The sequence below is a fragment of the Ursus americanus genome, chromosome 16, assembly GCF_024610735.1.
Source record: "Ursus americanus isolate L20-20 chromosome 16, mUrsAme1.1.p, whole genome shotgun sequence".
Classification (NCBI taxonomy): domain Eukaryota; kingdom Metazoa; phylum Chordata; class Mammalia; order Carnivora; family Ursidae; genus Ursus; species Ursus americanus.
The window spans coordinates 48,208,043-48,221,386 of record NC_142142.1 but is presented as its reverse complement, the minus strand read 5'-3'; the positions used below and the strand labels follow the sequence as shown (position 1 = coordinate 48,221,386).

General features: G+C 44.1%; 1 protein-coding gene across 4 annotated transcripts in view; it reads left to right on the top strand.

The window, feature by feature from the left end:
• Positions 1-12,749, top strand: part of ARHGEF12 (Rho guanine nucleotide exchange factor 12) — a 153,422-nt gene extending 140,673 nt beyond the window's left edge. For all 4 annotated transcript variants that reach the window (XM_045797990.2, XM_045797989.2, XM_045797988.2 and 1 more), the window contains 9 exons: positions 504-671; positions 1,543-1,630; positions 2,128-2,214; positions 2,345-2,424; positions 2,730-2,963; positions 5,352-5,819; positions 6,631-6,947; positions 7,996-8,065; positions 8,654-12,749. In XM_045797990.2, the coding sequence (XP_045653946.2) occupies positions 504-671; positions 1,543-1,630; positions 2,128-2,214; positions 2,345-2,424; positions 2,730-2,963; positions 5,352-5,819; positions 6,631-6,947; positions 7,996-8,065; positions 8,654-8,664 (1,523 nt within the window). In that variant the 3' untranslated portion in view covers positions 8,665-12,749. The remainder of the gene's footprint in view (positions 1-503; positions 672-1,542; positions 1,631-2,127; positions 2,215-2,344; positions 2,425-2,729; positions 2,964-5,351; positions 5,820-6,630; positions 6,948-7,995; positions 8,066-8,653) is intronic.
• Positions 12,750-13,344: the final 595 nt, after the last annotated feature.

Genomic DNA, 13,344 nt, shown 5'->3' with positions numbered 1-13,344 from the left:
TTTGGGGGAGGGTGGAGAAAGTAAAGTCCCCTCGAGAAGAGACAGCTGTTCATGGGTTTCAGTGACAGCAGTGAGCAGTGCTGCCCTGTGTAATTTTTGCAGAAGATCTGCTTATGTTATTTTGTTCTAGGTGAAGTACGTTAAATATTCAGAGGGCTGAAGCAGAAAAGTTTGTCGTGATTCAGTCCTGTCTTCATCATTCGTGTATTCTAATGAGCTTTCTAATAAGCTTTCTTTAAACCACTCCATTTCAAACTATCTGTGGTGAGGAATCATGGTGTTTTTTTTTTTTTTTTTCCTTGTCAGTCACAGAGTGACACTTTGGTGTGATACAATATAAAAATGAATTATTAAAAAATGAAACTAAAAAAGACAATATCAAGTCAACTTTTAAAATGTGTTAGATTTAACAGAAATAAATTTTCTCTGTCAAATTGTTACAAAGTTTATAAAACACATTTCAGTTTCTGTGCTAATCACCTTCTCTCCATTTTGATTTCTAGATCTATACACGTTGCTGCTGGAAGACATTCTTGTATTGTTACAAAAGCAGGATGACAGACTGGTGTTAAGATGTCATAGTAAGATTCTGGCGTCTACCGCTGACAGCAAACACACATTTAGCCCTGTCATTAAGTTGAGTACAGTGTTGGTTCGACAAGTGGCAACAGGCAAGTATGTCCGCGGGGTGACAGTAACCTTCAGGTTCGTCGTAAAGTTGCATGAGACATTCGGAATTGTTCAAATAGCCCGACTGGTATAGAGTTTTGTTTCTTCATATTCTTAGACAAATGAAATGGAATGTATTTACTGCTTAGAAAATAAATTAAGAGTTTATGCCCCCAAATAATTTGAGAAGCCTAGGTTCCTCTGAGCAGTTTTTGGCATTTGGAAATTTCCTGCATGCTACTTTGATCTTTATTCCATGTTCGAATCATTGACAGACACCAAGGAAGATGATGAACTGAGAGGTAATACCAGTGAAAAGCTTTCCTTAGAGTGGTATGCTTTTTGATTTGTGATAAAAGAACAAACAAACAAAAATGGAGAGGTGGGTGTAGTTTGGGTTTTTTTGAAATCAGTATAAGTTAGCAAATTATTTGTTAACTGTAGTAACAGTGGAATCCCTTTTAAAATGTGTTAGTTCCATAACGGCAAGATAAACTGATGACCTCTCTTCTCCAACATTTATCGAATATTATTAAGTTAACTGTTTAGCAAAAGGGCAATTCAGAATAAATGCAAAAACATCCTAGTGTTCAGTAAGTCAGGTAAACGGACACCTCCTTGTTTCTACGATGTTACTGTGGAATCTGTGCTAGTTTTTATGATCTTGGTTTTATTGAAGTATAATATATACAGTATAACATGCTGTAAATTGCACAAATTTTAAATGTATAGCTTGATGAATTTTTACAAAGTGAGCCCATTAACCTTGACCCAGATTAGGGTGCAGAATAAACCGGGACCCTAGAAGCATCTTCATGGCCTCTGTAGGTCATATTCATGTTGTTAGAGTAATTTCTGTCTTGTTTCTTCCAGATAACAAAGCTTTATTTGTCATCTCTATGTCAGACAATGGAGCCCAAATTTATGAACTGGTGGCACAGACAGTTTCCGAAAAGACTGTGTATGTATAAGATAGAGCTACCTTGCTCTAATAGTTTTTATTATGCTGAATATAGTAGTCCATAAACTTAACTTGGTTTTTGTAATACTACTTTGGAAACCAAAAACTATATTGAAACAAGCACTTCTCCTGTCTTCTTTTCAAGGTGTTTTTCTAAGAACGTGTTCCTCTTTAGATTGATGTCCCTTATTTTGATTCTATGCTATTGAAAGTATCTTTTCTAAAGAAAAATTCTCAGAACTGTCAAGTGAAGTTTTTTAATGCGTAGTGTATCCATGTTATTAGGTTTGTCTTTAAGGTACAGCGTTTTTTATGATCTCTACTTACAGAGCCGAAATAAAGACACTGGTGGAAGTAGGGTTTTTTGTTGGATTGGCTCAGTTTGGTTTCTAGTTTGTTTGTTTCTGTTGTTATTTCTTCCTGAGTGTATTTAAAGGGCATTTTCTTTTCCTTTTTCTTTCCCTGTTGGGTTTTGGATCCTTTTTGAACTCCTGCAGCTGGCAAGACCTAATCTGTCGGATGGCCGCATCCGTGAAGGAACAATCCGCAAAGCCCATCCCGTTGCCACAGTCACCACCTTGCGAGTGAGTGTGCCCCTGCATCGCAGGAGGACTCGGGGTCGTGGTCAGCAGAGGAATGGGTGATTCTTACATTTCATTGAAGCGACGTTTAGGCACCTCACGACGCTGAAAGACAATCTTCTTTCTTCCACAGAGGAGACAACGATGAAGAAGCAGCTCCAAAGTTAAAGGTGGGACACCACAGCATTTCGGTCCCTGGTCTGCAGAGTCCAGGTAAACTGGTCTGTTAGGTTTACCCGGAAGAATGTAGTCTGTGTGTGACTTAGGAAAATGCAGAGAAACTGGAAGTCTTTCGGTGTGTGCAGCTTCGCGCATCAGCTGTTGGCTTTCACAAACTGCGCTTGGGAGCCTGCTCTGTGCCCTCGTAACAGTGCTCTGAGCGCTGCGTATGTTACTTCACAGCCGATGATCTCTGTGCTCTCGTATTTATCTTGTTCCAAGTATTTCCTGAATGCTTCACGTTAAAAATTTAAAGCTTTGTTTAAGATCTATTCTACTTTTTCTGTTCCATTGAACAGACAGAGATTTGGGATTAGAGTCTCCCTTAATGTCGTCAAAACCTCAGTCTCATTCACTGGGGACCTCTGGGAAATCCGAGGTAGATGATCTGTTTGTGGCCGAGAGGCAGTTTGCTAAGGAGCAGCATGCAGATGGGACTCTGCAGGAAGCCGGAGCAAGTTATCAGATCCCAATCCCAGACCCACACTTGCCTGCCTCGGAAGAACGGTGGGCACTGGATGCACTGAGGAATTGTAAGTTTTATTCATGAGTTAACACAGATACTTGTGAAGTACCAGGGTTGTGTCCTGTACTGTGCAGCCACTTAGGGAGAGCCCGAAGAAGTGGGAACTCTGACTTTTCCCCTAAAGAATTTTACCATCTAGTTGGGAAGATGATAGAAAACCGCCCACTTTTTAAAGTAACGGGTGCAGGTGTGTCAGAACGGATCTGGTTGTGGTGACCAGAGAGGGACGCATCAGGAGACAAGAGAGAGGTGATTATTGCCTTGAAGAATGGGTAAGACTCGGGGGTATGTAGAGGCTATACACGTAGGAATAATGGTAGGACCAGAAGCACAGAGGCAGGAGGCCCCAAGGGCGCTCCAAGAGCAGTGAGCAGACCACTTTAGTGCAAGGTGTTGGAGACAAGCTTGGAAAGGTAGGAGACGGGATGCTGAGGCCAGCCATTGTGAACCTTCAACACCACATTGAGTCCTCTGGATTTTAAGAATGGCACAACATACAGGGTGCCTGGGTGGCTCAGTCCGTCGAGCATCCCACTCTTGACTTCAGCTCAGGTCATTGTCTCGGGGTCACGAGGTCAAGCCCCACATTGGGCTCTGCACTGGGCATGGAGCCTACTTAAGATTCTCTTTCCCTCTCTTTGTCTCCCTCCCTCTCTCCCTCTCTTCTTCTATGCCTCCCTCACTCTCACACACACACACGTGCTCACTCTTTTTTTTTTTTTTTTTTTAGAAAAAGGATGGCACAGCACGTGCTTTTCCAAACTACAGATATTCTTTTAAATTTCTTGTAGAGATTGCAGTACTCTCAACCCTGGCCCACCCTCTCTCTCTCTCTCTCTCTCACTCACACACACACACACACAGCGCACACCCACAAGATGGGTGGCCCTTGCCATTCTGTTTGCTACCCCCTCCCTCTTCAGCCTGGCTGAGAATCACTTATAAATGGGAGCCTGTCCCGTCTCACAGGTGTACTGGAGGAGGGGAAAGGCTGAGAAGGGTTGCTGTAGCTGCTGAGAACGATTGGACGTTTTGAAGCTAGGGTACGACTAGTGAGAACAGATGGCTCAGGCTGAGAGGGTGGAAGAAGGGTTGGAATGGGATGAGCCAGGAGGGCGTGGCTAGTGTGAAGCCGCTGTAGTCGTCTAGGCTTGAGGTTAAAAGGCTTTGGACTAGAATGGTATCAGGAATAAAAGTCAAGTGAGAGTCGACAAATAAAACAATCAACTGGGTTGGTGCAAGGGCAAAGAAGAGGGAATACTTAGATGATTTCAATGTTCTTGTCCGAAATCAAAGTCAGAAAGGACCACCACACCCCACTGCCACACTTTCTTTTTTTCCCCTTTTTCTATTTGCCAGAGCTTATGGGCTCAATTTTAAAACTGGCAAGCTATTTAAGAGGAAGTAACGAGCAGGAAGTTGGAGTTTTAAGCCTGGGGCTTTTGAGAGGGTAGGGAGGAGATGGATTTGAGTGTCAGAGTCATAGGAATGCATAGCATCCTTGGGAAGTGTGGGTAGAGGGGAAGAACAGAGGGCCAAAGACTAGTGGAGACTGTCAGAAGACGCAGAAGATAGAAATAAAGCCAGAGTGAAAAGTCAGGAGTTGATCACATTCTCTAAGATCTGATTTATTGTCGATACTCCTGAATGAGCAGTCAGAAGGATTTCTGCTGGTTTGACTGACACTGTCGCAGGGACTGTCATTGTAGGGGTGGCCTCCCAGTGTACACTGGCCCGTTGAAAATTGAGTTGCTTCTCTTTTCAACAGCCTGAGGGACGTGTGCCACCAGTAAGGGCATTTTTAAAAACTCAGAAACATTTTCTTATCCTTTGGAAGGATTCATGCTGACAAATCATTGAAAGTAAATCTCATTTCAGGCCAGCTTTATTTTCTTCACCATTTAAGGAGATTCCTTGGGTTATTATTATAAATGATAAAATAAACATTCTGTGTGTCTAATAAAATTAGAAAAAAATAACACCTGTGTATACAGTGTCTGCTTCTGGAAAAAGCAAAATTGGAGGGCTTCTTTTCTAGCATAACACAGCTTCTTAACATCCTTTTAAGAAGTACCTTTGGGGTATTACTCAGGTTATGTGGAAGAGAAAAGAGGCAGGCATGCTCTTGGTGATTTAGGAGTGCCGCCCCATTCAGAAGGCTTACATCTTTCCAAGTCTTGTGTCATATTAAATCTTCTCTAGATGGTGCCTTATTTTGTTTTTCAATACAAAACAAAAAAAATGATCGCATGAAATTAATATTTTGAGTCTATGTTATTAAAAAGGCACTTACTCTTAGAAATAATGGATAACTCCATAAACTAATTTAGTTCTGGCAGTCTGCAGTTATTGTTGTGAATGTGTGGTTTTTTCCCTCCCTCCCGAAATCTTCCAGTGGGCTTGCTGAAGCAGTTGCTAGTCCAACAGCTGGGTTTGACTGAGAAGAGCACTCAGGAAGACTGGCCACATTTCCCAAGATACAGGACAGCGTCTTCAGGGGTGCAGACAAACGGTGGAGCCCAGAACTCTGAGAATAGTAAGGCCTGTCCTCCTGGTGAAGGACAGATGCCCTTTAGAACTGGAATTGGTGACATTGCAACTTGTTACAGTCCACGGACTTCAGCTGAATCTTCGGCTCCGCGGGATTCAGTGGTACTGGCATTCCAAGAGAGCCAGGCAAGTAACATTTTAGTAATGGACCACATGGTTATGACCCCAGAGATGCCTCCTGCGGAGCCAGAAGGGAGTCTCGATGAGAGTGGAGAGCACTTTTTTGATGCCCGTGAAGCACATAGTGATGATAACCCATCAGAAGGTGATGGGGCGGTTCGGAAGGAAGAGGATGTTACTTTGCGCATCTCAGGCAAGTTTCTTTCACGTTTAAACTTTGATCTTGATCGTTATTATCTGTGCTTATGGATATTGTTTGGGTATCCACGCATTATCGTGTGTGTGTGTGTGTGTGTGTGTGTGTGTGTGTGTGTGTGAGTGAGTGAGTGACTTACTCTTTCATGCGGTAAATAATTCCTGAATCTGCTTCATGCCAGACCCCATCCTGGGTGCTGGAAGATACAGCATTGAATAAAACACAGAAAGATCCACTATCCTTGCGAAGCTTAAGTACTAGTGAGGAAAGTGTCATGGTAAAATAAGTAAACCCACAGATGTCAGATGGTAAGAAGAATTAGGAGGAAACGTAAGTCAGACCGAGGGGCAGACAGGACGGTCAGGGAGGAGGGCCTGTGTGAGGAAGCATGGGAGCAGAGCGGCTCGGGCAGTGGGGGAGGAAGCCCTGTGGCGTCTGGGAGCAGGGGATGCAGCAGAGAACCGGGCCCACGTGCAGGGGGAGGGAGGAGGCGGTGGGAGATGAGGCGCGAGAGCTCTGTGGCTGGGGAAGCGGTGGCAAGATCATACAGGGACTTTGTAGCTTCCAGCTTTTAAGATGCTAACTAATCTGAAATTATTCGGAAATTACAGGAAAGTTTGCTAAGTTTAGCTTCAGCCTGAAGTGAGAAGATTCTGATGTACTTAAAACTGAACTCGGGAGGTGGGGAATTAATGGCTTTTCTCCCTCTTTAACGGCTTTTAAGGTTGTCAGCATATCACCCCGTCTCTATTTTTTGACGTGAGGATGGCGGCACGGAGCTCATCAAGCTGTTCTGTGTCTGTCATAGGAAACTATCTGATTCTTGACGGCTATGAAGCGGTGCAGGAGAGCTCCACGGATGAGGACGTTGCTTCCTCGCTCCCCCCGCCGCCCCCGGCAGGCATCCCCTCCACAGACTCTGCTCGCCCGCACCAGCACTCGCCCCAGCGTGCCCATTCCGACGGGGCGGCTTCACCGTTCACCCCCGAATTCCTGCTCCAGCAGCGCTGGGGGGCTATGGAGGATTCCTGTTTTGAGATCCAGAGTCCCCCCTCTTGTGCAGACTCTCAGAGCCAGATCATGGAGTACATTCGGAAGATCGAGGCTGACCTTGAACACTTAAAGGTACCTCAGAGCTCAGTGTCCTCGTGGCTTGGGTAGAGAAACGTATTTCATGCAGGGAGGAGGTCGAGAATAACCGGAATGCTGATGCCGGTGAGCTCGTTCAGGTTCTGGATTTGCTGTCTTCTTTGACCATTACCGTGAATAGACTTGGATAAAAAGCCGAGGTCAGCACGGCACTTCTGGTTGCGGATCACAAGAACAGAAAACGTCGTAGCGCTGTAGACTGCCTGCTTGTGTGGGTTTCTCAGCGTAAGACCCCAGATATGTTTGGGGTGATTGGCCGGTCGCCGTGAACAGCAAACCAATGACATAGGCGGGGTTTGTGTCGCTAGGAATCTCGGCTAGGAAATGCTTTCCTTATTAATTACCCATGAATCGTTAGACGGGGGTAGTTTCCCAGACGCTCTGCCACACAGAAGTTGGCTGTAGCGGCCCCCATGATCTGGAGAGCTGGGCCTGAGTGGAGTTTTGTGAGTCGGAGTTGAGGTCGTCCCTGTACGGGCCGCTATTTCAAAACTGACTTCTGTGGTGATTTCTGAGAAAAGGACTTAATCCTAAAGTTTGTCATCAGTGGAGCCCAAACGTTTTTTCATGACTTCATTTAGTTAGAAGCCTTAGGGACAACATTAAAAGTATTCTTAGCCTTTTAGCTCAAGACTCGCGTCCCTTAGTTTTTCTTTCAACTCCATGTGATAGGTTTTCCCTTTTTCATGCGACTGTAGGTAGTGTCATCCTGGGGCTGATGAGGCATCCAGGGGGCTGTTGTGGGCAGGTTGGCTCTAACAGAGCTCTTGTCACCTGTGGGACCATTTTCAGGGCGACTCTGGGGGTGGGAAAATCACCTTTACGTGAGAAAGTTCTCAGTTATTCACTCAAGGGAGAAGCAGGTAAAAGGAATTCACTTTTCCCCCCCACTAACAAAATTCTTAAGGACGTTGATGTGGAAATCCAGAAGTATGTACCGGTAATATGAAAAAGCTTGCTTTCCTGTTTTCATAAAGAAAAATTACGATGTTCAAATGAAAATCCTATGGGTTTTATTTTACAGAAGGTGGAAGAAAGTTACAGCATGCTTTGCCAAAGGCTGGCTGGATCAGCCCTCACAGACAAGCACTCAGGTATGTGAACATTGTGGATTCCCGACTCTCGAATCATTCTGCCTGAACAGTACATCGAATGAAATGATTTATTCTTCTTTAAAAGTGGAAACCTTCTGAGATTCCATTTCTTTCCTGTCTTTAAAAAACCGCTTGTTTCCAAACATCATAGATCAAGCAGAGGCTGTTTGCTGACTCTGCTCTTCCTCTTCTAAGAGGAGCTGTGGCTGTCAGTTCCTGCACCATCTCCCCCGCCCCCAACCCCTCATCCCCTCCGTCTTCACCTTTGCAAGAGCAGAAATCGGGGCAGGGGTAAGCCTGGTAAATCCTGGATTCCTGAGAGATTTGCCAGGGCTGCCATGAGGGAGGCTCGTGGCCCTGGGGCCTTGCTGTACCCTGGCGCCGGTCCTAACCGCGAGAGCGCTGTCTCCCCGTGACTGCAAGTGGGTCTCCGCTCAGTGCGGCAGTTCGTCCTCACTTGCTTGACCTGTTTTCCAGTGAGGCCGCTCTGATCCAGAAAGACATACCGAGATGCACAGATGTCATAGGTATTCTCTGAGTGTTAATTTGTTCTTCTTAATTTGATCTCCGTATCTTTATTCTTCCCAGATAAAAGTTAGAGCCGCGTGTCCTGGAGGTGACTGAAGGTTGTTGGACTTTGAGCATCGGCCTTGTATATCACCCATCTTGGCTCCACCATGGACGCAGAGAGAGTGTGTGACAGAGGGTCTGCCTGTGAAGCCCCCGGGGGTGGCCATGTGCCCGGGCTCCCAGAGTGGGACTGCTTCTTCACAGTCCGGCAGCTGCACTAGTCTGTCAGTGAGGGAGTCCCGACGCCCTCACTCTGCTCTCCTCACGATCGGAAATTCATTTGATTCAGAACAAAAACCAAATGTATAGAGCTTTGGGTGTAGGATATGAAATTTTACTTAGACTTAAGAAAAAGAGAAAATCAGATGTATTTATTTGACTTCATTCCGTATTTGAAAGCACATTTTAATTTTTATTTTGCCATGTTTTGTTTTAATTGAGTAGTGAGAGTTTTAGCCCTTCGTATTTAGTACACCCGAGGGTCAGTTGCTCCTGAAGCCAAGAGTTCCGGAGGAGGTATTAGGAGGCTGGGTCCAGAGGCAGAGAGGAGGAAGGAAGCCGGGGGAGGGAGGAGCATCCAGCCTTCATGCAACTGTATTCCATGCCCTCTGCTGTCCTGGTCTTGGAAGGGCACCTCAAAGGCACAGTATGCCCATGGCTCCTGTGTGCAGAGGACTGGAGCTGTGTGCTGCCCAGGTGGGCAGAGAGTTAGGTGGGCTTCCTCCCGCCTGAGGCAAGCACCTCTTCTCCGTAGCTGGGATCCACCCCCAAGTAACAGAAAATCCTCAGTGTACTAAATAGCAGGCACTTGAAAATGGGTGTGTTTTCTTCTCTTGTCTTCTTTTCTGTTGAGGGTAGGGATTTGGGAGGGAGACAAAAGCAAATTTTATTTTCTTGGCTATAAATTTGTTATTCTTGGTATTGTTTCATTTTTATAATTATACATGAGACTTCGGCACTTGTGTAAAATTATCCCTGCAGATTGAGCAGGAAGGAAAAAACAAACAAATGGAGATGCTTCAGATGGCGGCAGGGTGGGGTGCTGAGGCAGGGCGGGCCTGGGAGTGGGGGAAAGAGTCTGGGAAGGGTAGCTAACTGAATCACTACTGAGTTGAACCATGGCTATCATTAGCCACGGGTACTGCTGAATATAAGGCCAGTAAAATTTTAGTACCTGGAGGTTTGACTCTAATATTAATTTTGCACTGATGGTGCCAAAGGGCTCTTTGAGTTAAGAGGAGAGCCACGAGCGGAGTGGAGAGGGATGTGGTGGAGAAGGCAGAGCTGCTCAAACCAGCTCCAGAAGCACTTCCTCTGACTTCACTGCCAGAACGTTCTCCACGCTGGTGCATGACTGACCTTAACAATAGCAGACCAGAGCATACACTGGAAACTGTGGGCAAGGGGTTGCTAACTGCCTGCTCTAGCATGAATTGTAGTATCGGCAGCACCCTACAGTGGATCAATGTTTCAGAACCGGGACTCGAGAACTCCTTCAGTTATATTGGCTTTCTGTGGTTTTCTTTGTGCATCGGGTATATATGTTTTGGAGTATTTTTGCCAACTAGAACTAAATCATTTGTCAAATCTTCAAACTCTGTTAATACGCAAAGTGTTCCTCCACTGCTCATATCTTTCAGTAGTGCCCTCTGAACCCTGTGGGTAATCGGGATCGGAATGTCGTTTTACTCTTCCCCTGCACTCTCACCGCAAGTGATAAAGGTTCCCTCCTACTTTCATAAACACCACTACAACTTAACAAGCTCATCTGTGTCCACATTCCCACTTCCTGCCTTTTCAAACCTGACCTAGGTTTTTAAGTAGCTCAACTTAGATCGTTGGACCTCATCTCTAAATTAGAATGCTATTTTGAGTTGTAGACCAAGTATCAATTAAATCAGAATAGGCGTAAAAATTTTAGAAACAGAAGCTAGTAAGTGAAGCTTGGGACTTGAACTTTCTCTATCTCTTAAGGGAAGCAAGTAGAAACAGAATGGTTACATGCTGTTGGAAACAACGTGGTCACTCCCAACTGAACTGGTAGCACACCTGTAGCCACCTGCCACCAGTGTCCTCAGCTGGTATTTAATCAGGAGAAAGGTAAATAAAAAATAGAACTTCACCTTAAGTTCAGACCATCCAGAGTAATCACTTGATTCTCTAGCACTCATTTAAGAAACTTTTAAGTTTCTGTTCTAGCTCAGCCAGATCTTGTCCGTAACAACAATTCGCTTTTCTTTTCCTGCAGTTTAACTGGGCTAACTGGAAAAATGCTTTGACCATAGCTCTTGCACTTCCAAATAAATTCGTATCTGGATTTTTAAATGAAGCCCCAAAACAAAGTCTTAAGTCTGAAAAGATTCCACAGTTTTGAGTGTTCTTTTTATCTTAGCCAGCCCGACTTCTCCCACACCCACCTTTTCTTTTGGCCTTTATAATCACATCCACTTTACTTTGCTACGGTATCTGCCCTTCAGGATGATGGAATGAGATATTCATCCTGTCTTTGAGTGCTAGTGGTCACCATCAGAGCTGTTTTCTCAAAGTTACTTGACTAGACGCTGGATTTAAGGGTGGTGAGCAAAGCAACCTCCCCAGAGCAGGAGTGCTGCGTTTCAGCCGTTCAAGTGACCTGCTGTGACCCTGTGCTCTCTTCTGTGGGCCTAATGGCTCCTTTGCTATTAAGTGGCAAATTACATTTGGAGTGTCTCCTTCCTTTTCAGAGAACAGAGTTAATCAAGGCAAATCAGCAAGCCCCCAAAGTGCTATAATTTAAAATCATGATTACAGCCCTAGAAGCCATATATTTTGCACACTTTAAAATCAGCTAACTTGGACTGCCTGAGTTGTCTTGGCTTTTAGAACCTAAACTGTAACTATTTATTACATTGTACCATAAGAAGGTATATTTCATTAGCTTTTTGGCTTCCTGTTCCCCAAAACAACTTCTAACCACTGTTAGAAACGATGTGCCTCTTTATCTTATTTTTTTTTTAAGATTTTATCTGTAAGTAACCTCTGCACCCAACGTGGGGCTCAAACCCACAACCCCAAGATCAGGAGTCACATGCTCCACCAACAGAGCCAGTCAGGCGCCCCAAGGATGTGTCTCTTTAAAACAATTTTTTATTTGTTTTTGGAGGAGAGAGGGGGAACCTAATATGATTAAAGGAGAAAAGCTTATTTTATTATTTTGTTCTTCTTTTTAGAAGCTAAAGACAATAATTATGCTTCCTGTGAGTTGTCTTTTCCTTGCATACTGGTGTTTGTGTGTGTGATGTTGGTAAATTTGGTGTATTACACGGAGCTTCTGTATTTCAAACTGGAAGCCGTCCTCTCTGAAGGCGGTGTGTGCTGTTATCCTGAGCTGCTGGAGCTGTGGTCAATATTTCCTTCCCTGTATGTCACAGAGGGTGTCCCTGAGAAGTGTGTACAGAGGACCTCAAAATAGAAAATTGGGCAGGACCTTCTAGTCCTTCTGCTGGCTAGTGTTTTCCCCCTCTACCGTTATAGTTTTTGTTTTGTAAATCCTGTTTTCTTCTGACTGTCCCACCCCTTTTCAGCGATCTGCAAAATGGTTATTTCTTCGAGAAAAGAGTTTCTTCTGCCTTGTTCCTTAGGCCTTCCCCACTGGTACTGATGGTTTTGATAATAAATTGGTAGGGAGAAAAAAACACGTACCTCGTAGAAGAAAGCCCTGTCTGCCATTCCCAGGTGCCAACGGCTAAGCAGGTGTACTACAAAAGTGGTAACTGTCATGTGCACACTCTTGGTTATTTTTAATAAGCCTCTTCCTACTAGAACATTTTATTTTCCTTGTTCACCATACAATCATGTACTCTTTAACAGAAATTACTTTTAAAAAAATCTGGAACTATCTTTAAAAAAAACTTTATTAATAATCATGTATTTTTACTGATCACATTTTGAAATGCCTAAAAGACTTTATTGTTCTAATTATCCAGATGTACCTTTGTAAAATAGCTCTTTTATGAATTAGCTGATAAGGCTGTATGTTTCTGGAACAAAATATTGGTCATCTAAAATCTTTCTGTTTTCTGGGGTCTGGGAAAATAGAAAATGAGAGTTCAAATATTAAATATGCTTAAAGGAACCAAGGATGCGACTTTTTATTTATATTCTTCTTGAGCGGCCTTCTGCAAGTTACACTGGAAAAGCTTAGGCACCAAGGAGGCCGTAATTAGTCTTACGGGCAGCGACCGTCCCCCATTTGCTGCTTGTGAGAGCATCTTTCCTGGTGAGACCGGCCAGCTGACCTCTTAACGTGTGAGCTTCGCGAGGACACCAGCAGCCGGGAATGTCGCGGCGCCTGGGACAGCTTTATTGAGGCATAATGCACATATCTTACAACTCACTCCTTTAAAGTGTACAGTTGAGTGATTTGGGGTATATTTTTTTAAATTGTAAAACATATACACATAAAATTTGTCATTTTAACCATTTTTAAGTGTATAAATCAGTGGGATTAATGGTTCACTTGAAAATAACTTTGGCTTACTGCTACCCTAAATGAAAATCTGATGTCTTTACTACCATTCTTATCCCCAACGCTGGACTGACTAAAGTAGCAACATTTCTGTGCTTTTATGGATCCCATTTCAACTCTGAAGGCTCGCCGAGTTTGGCTTTTGGGTATGTTGGTTTTGACACAGAGGTATCATTTGACTTATTCTTGGAGTGATGTTTGA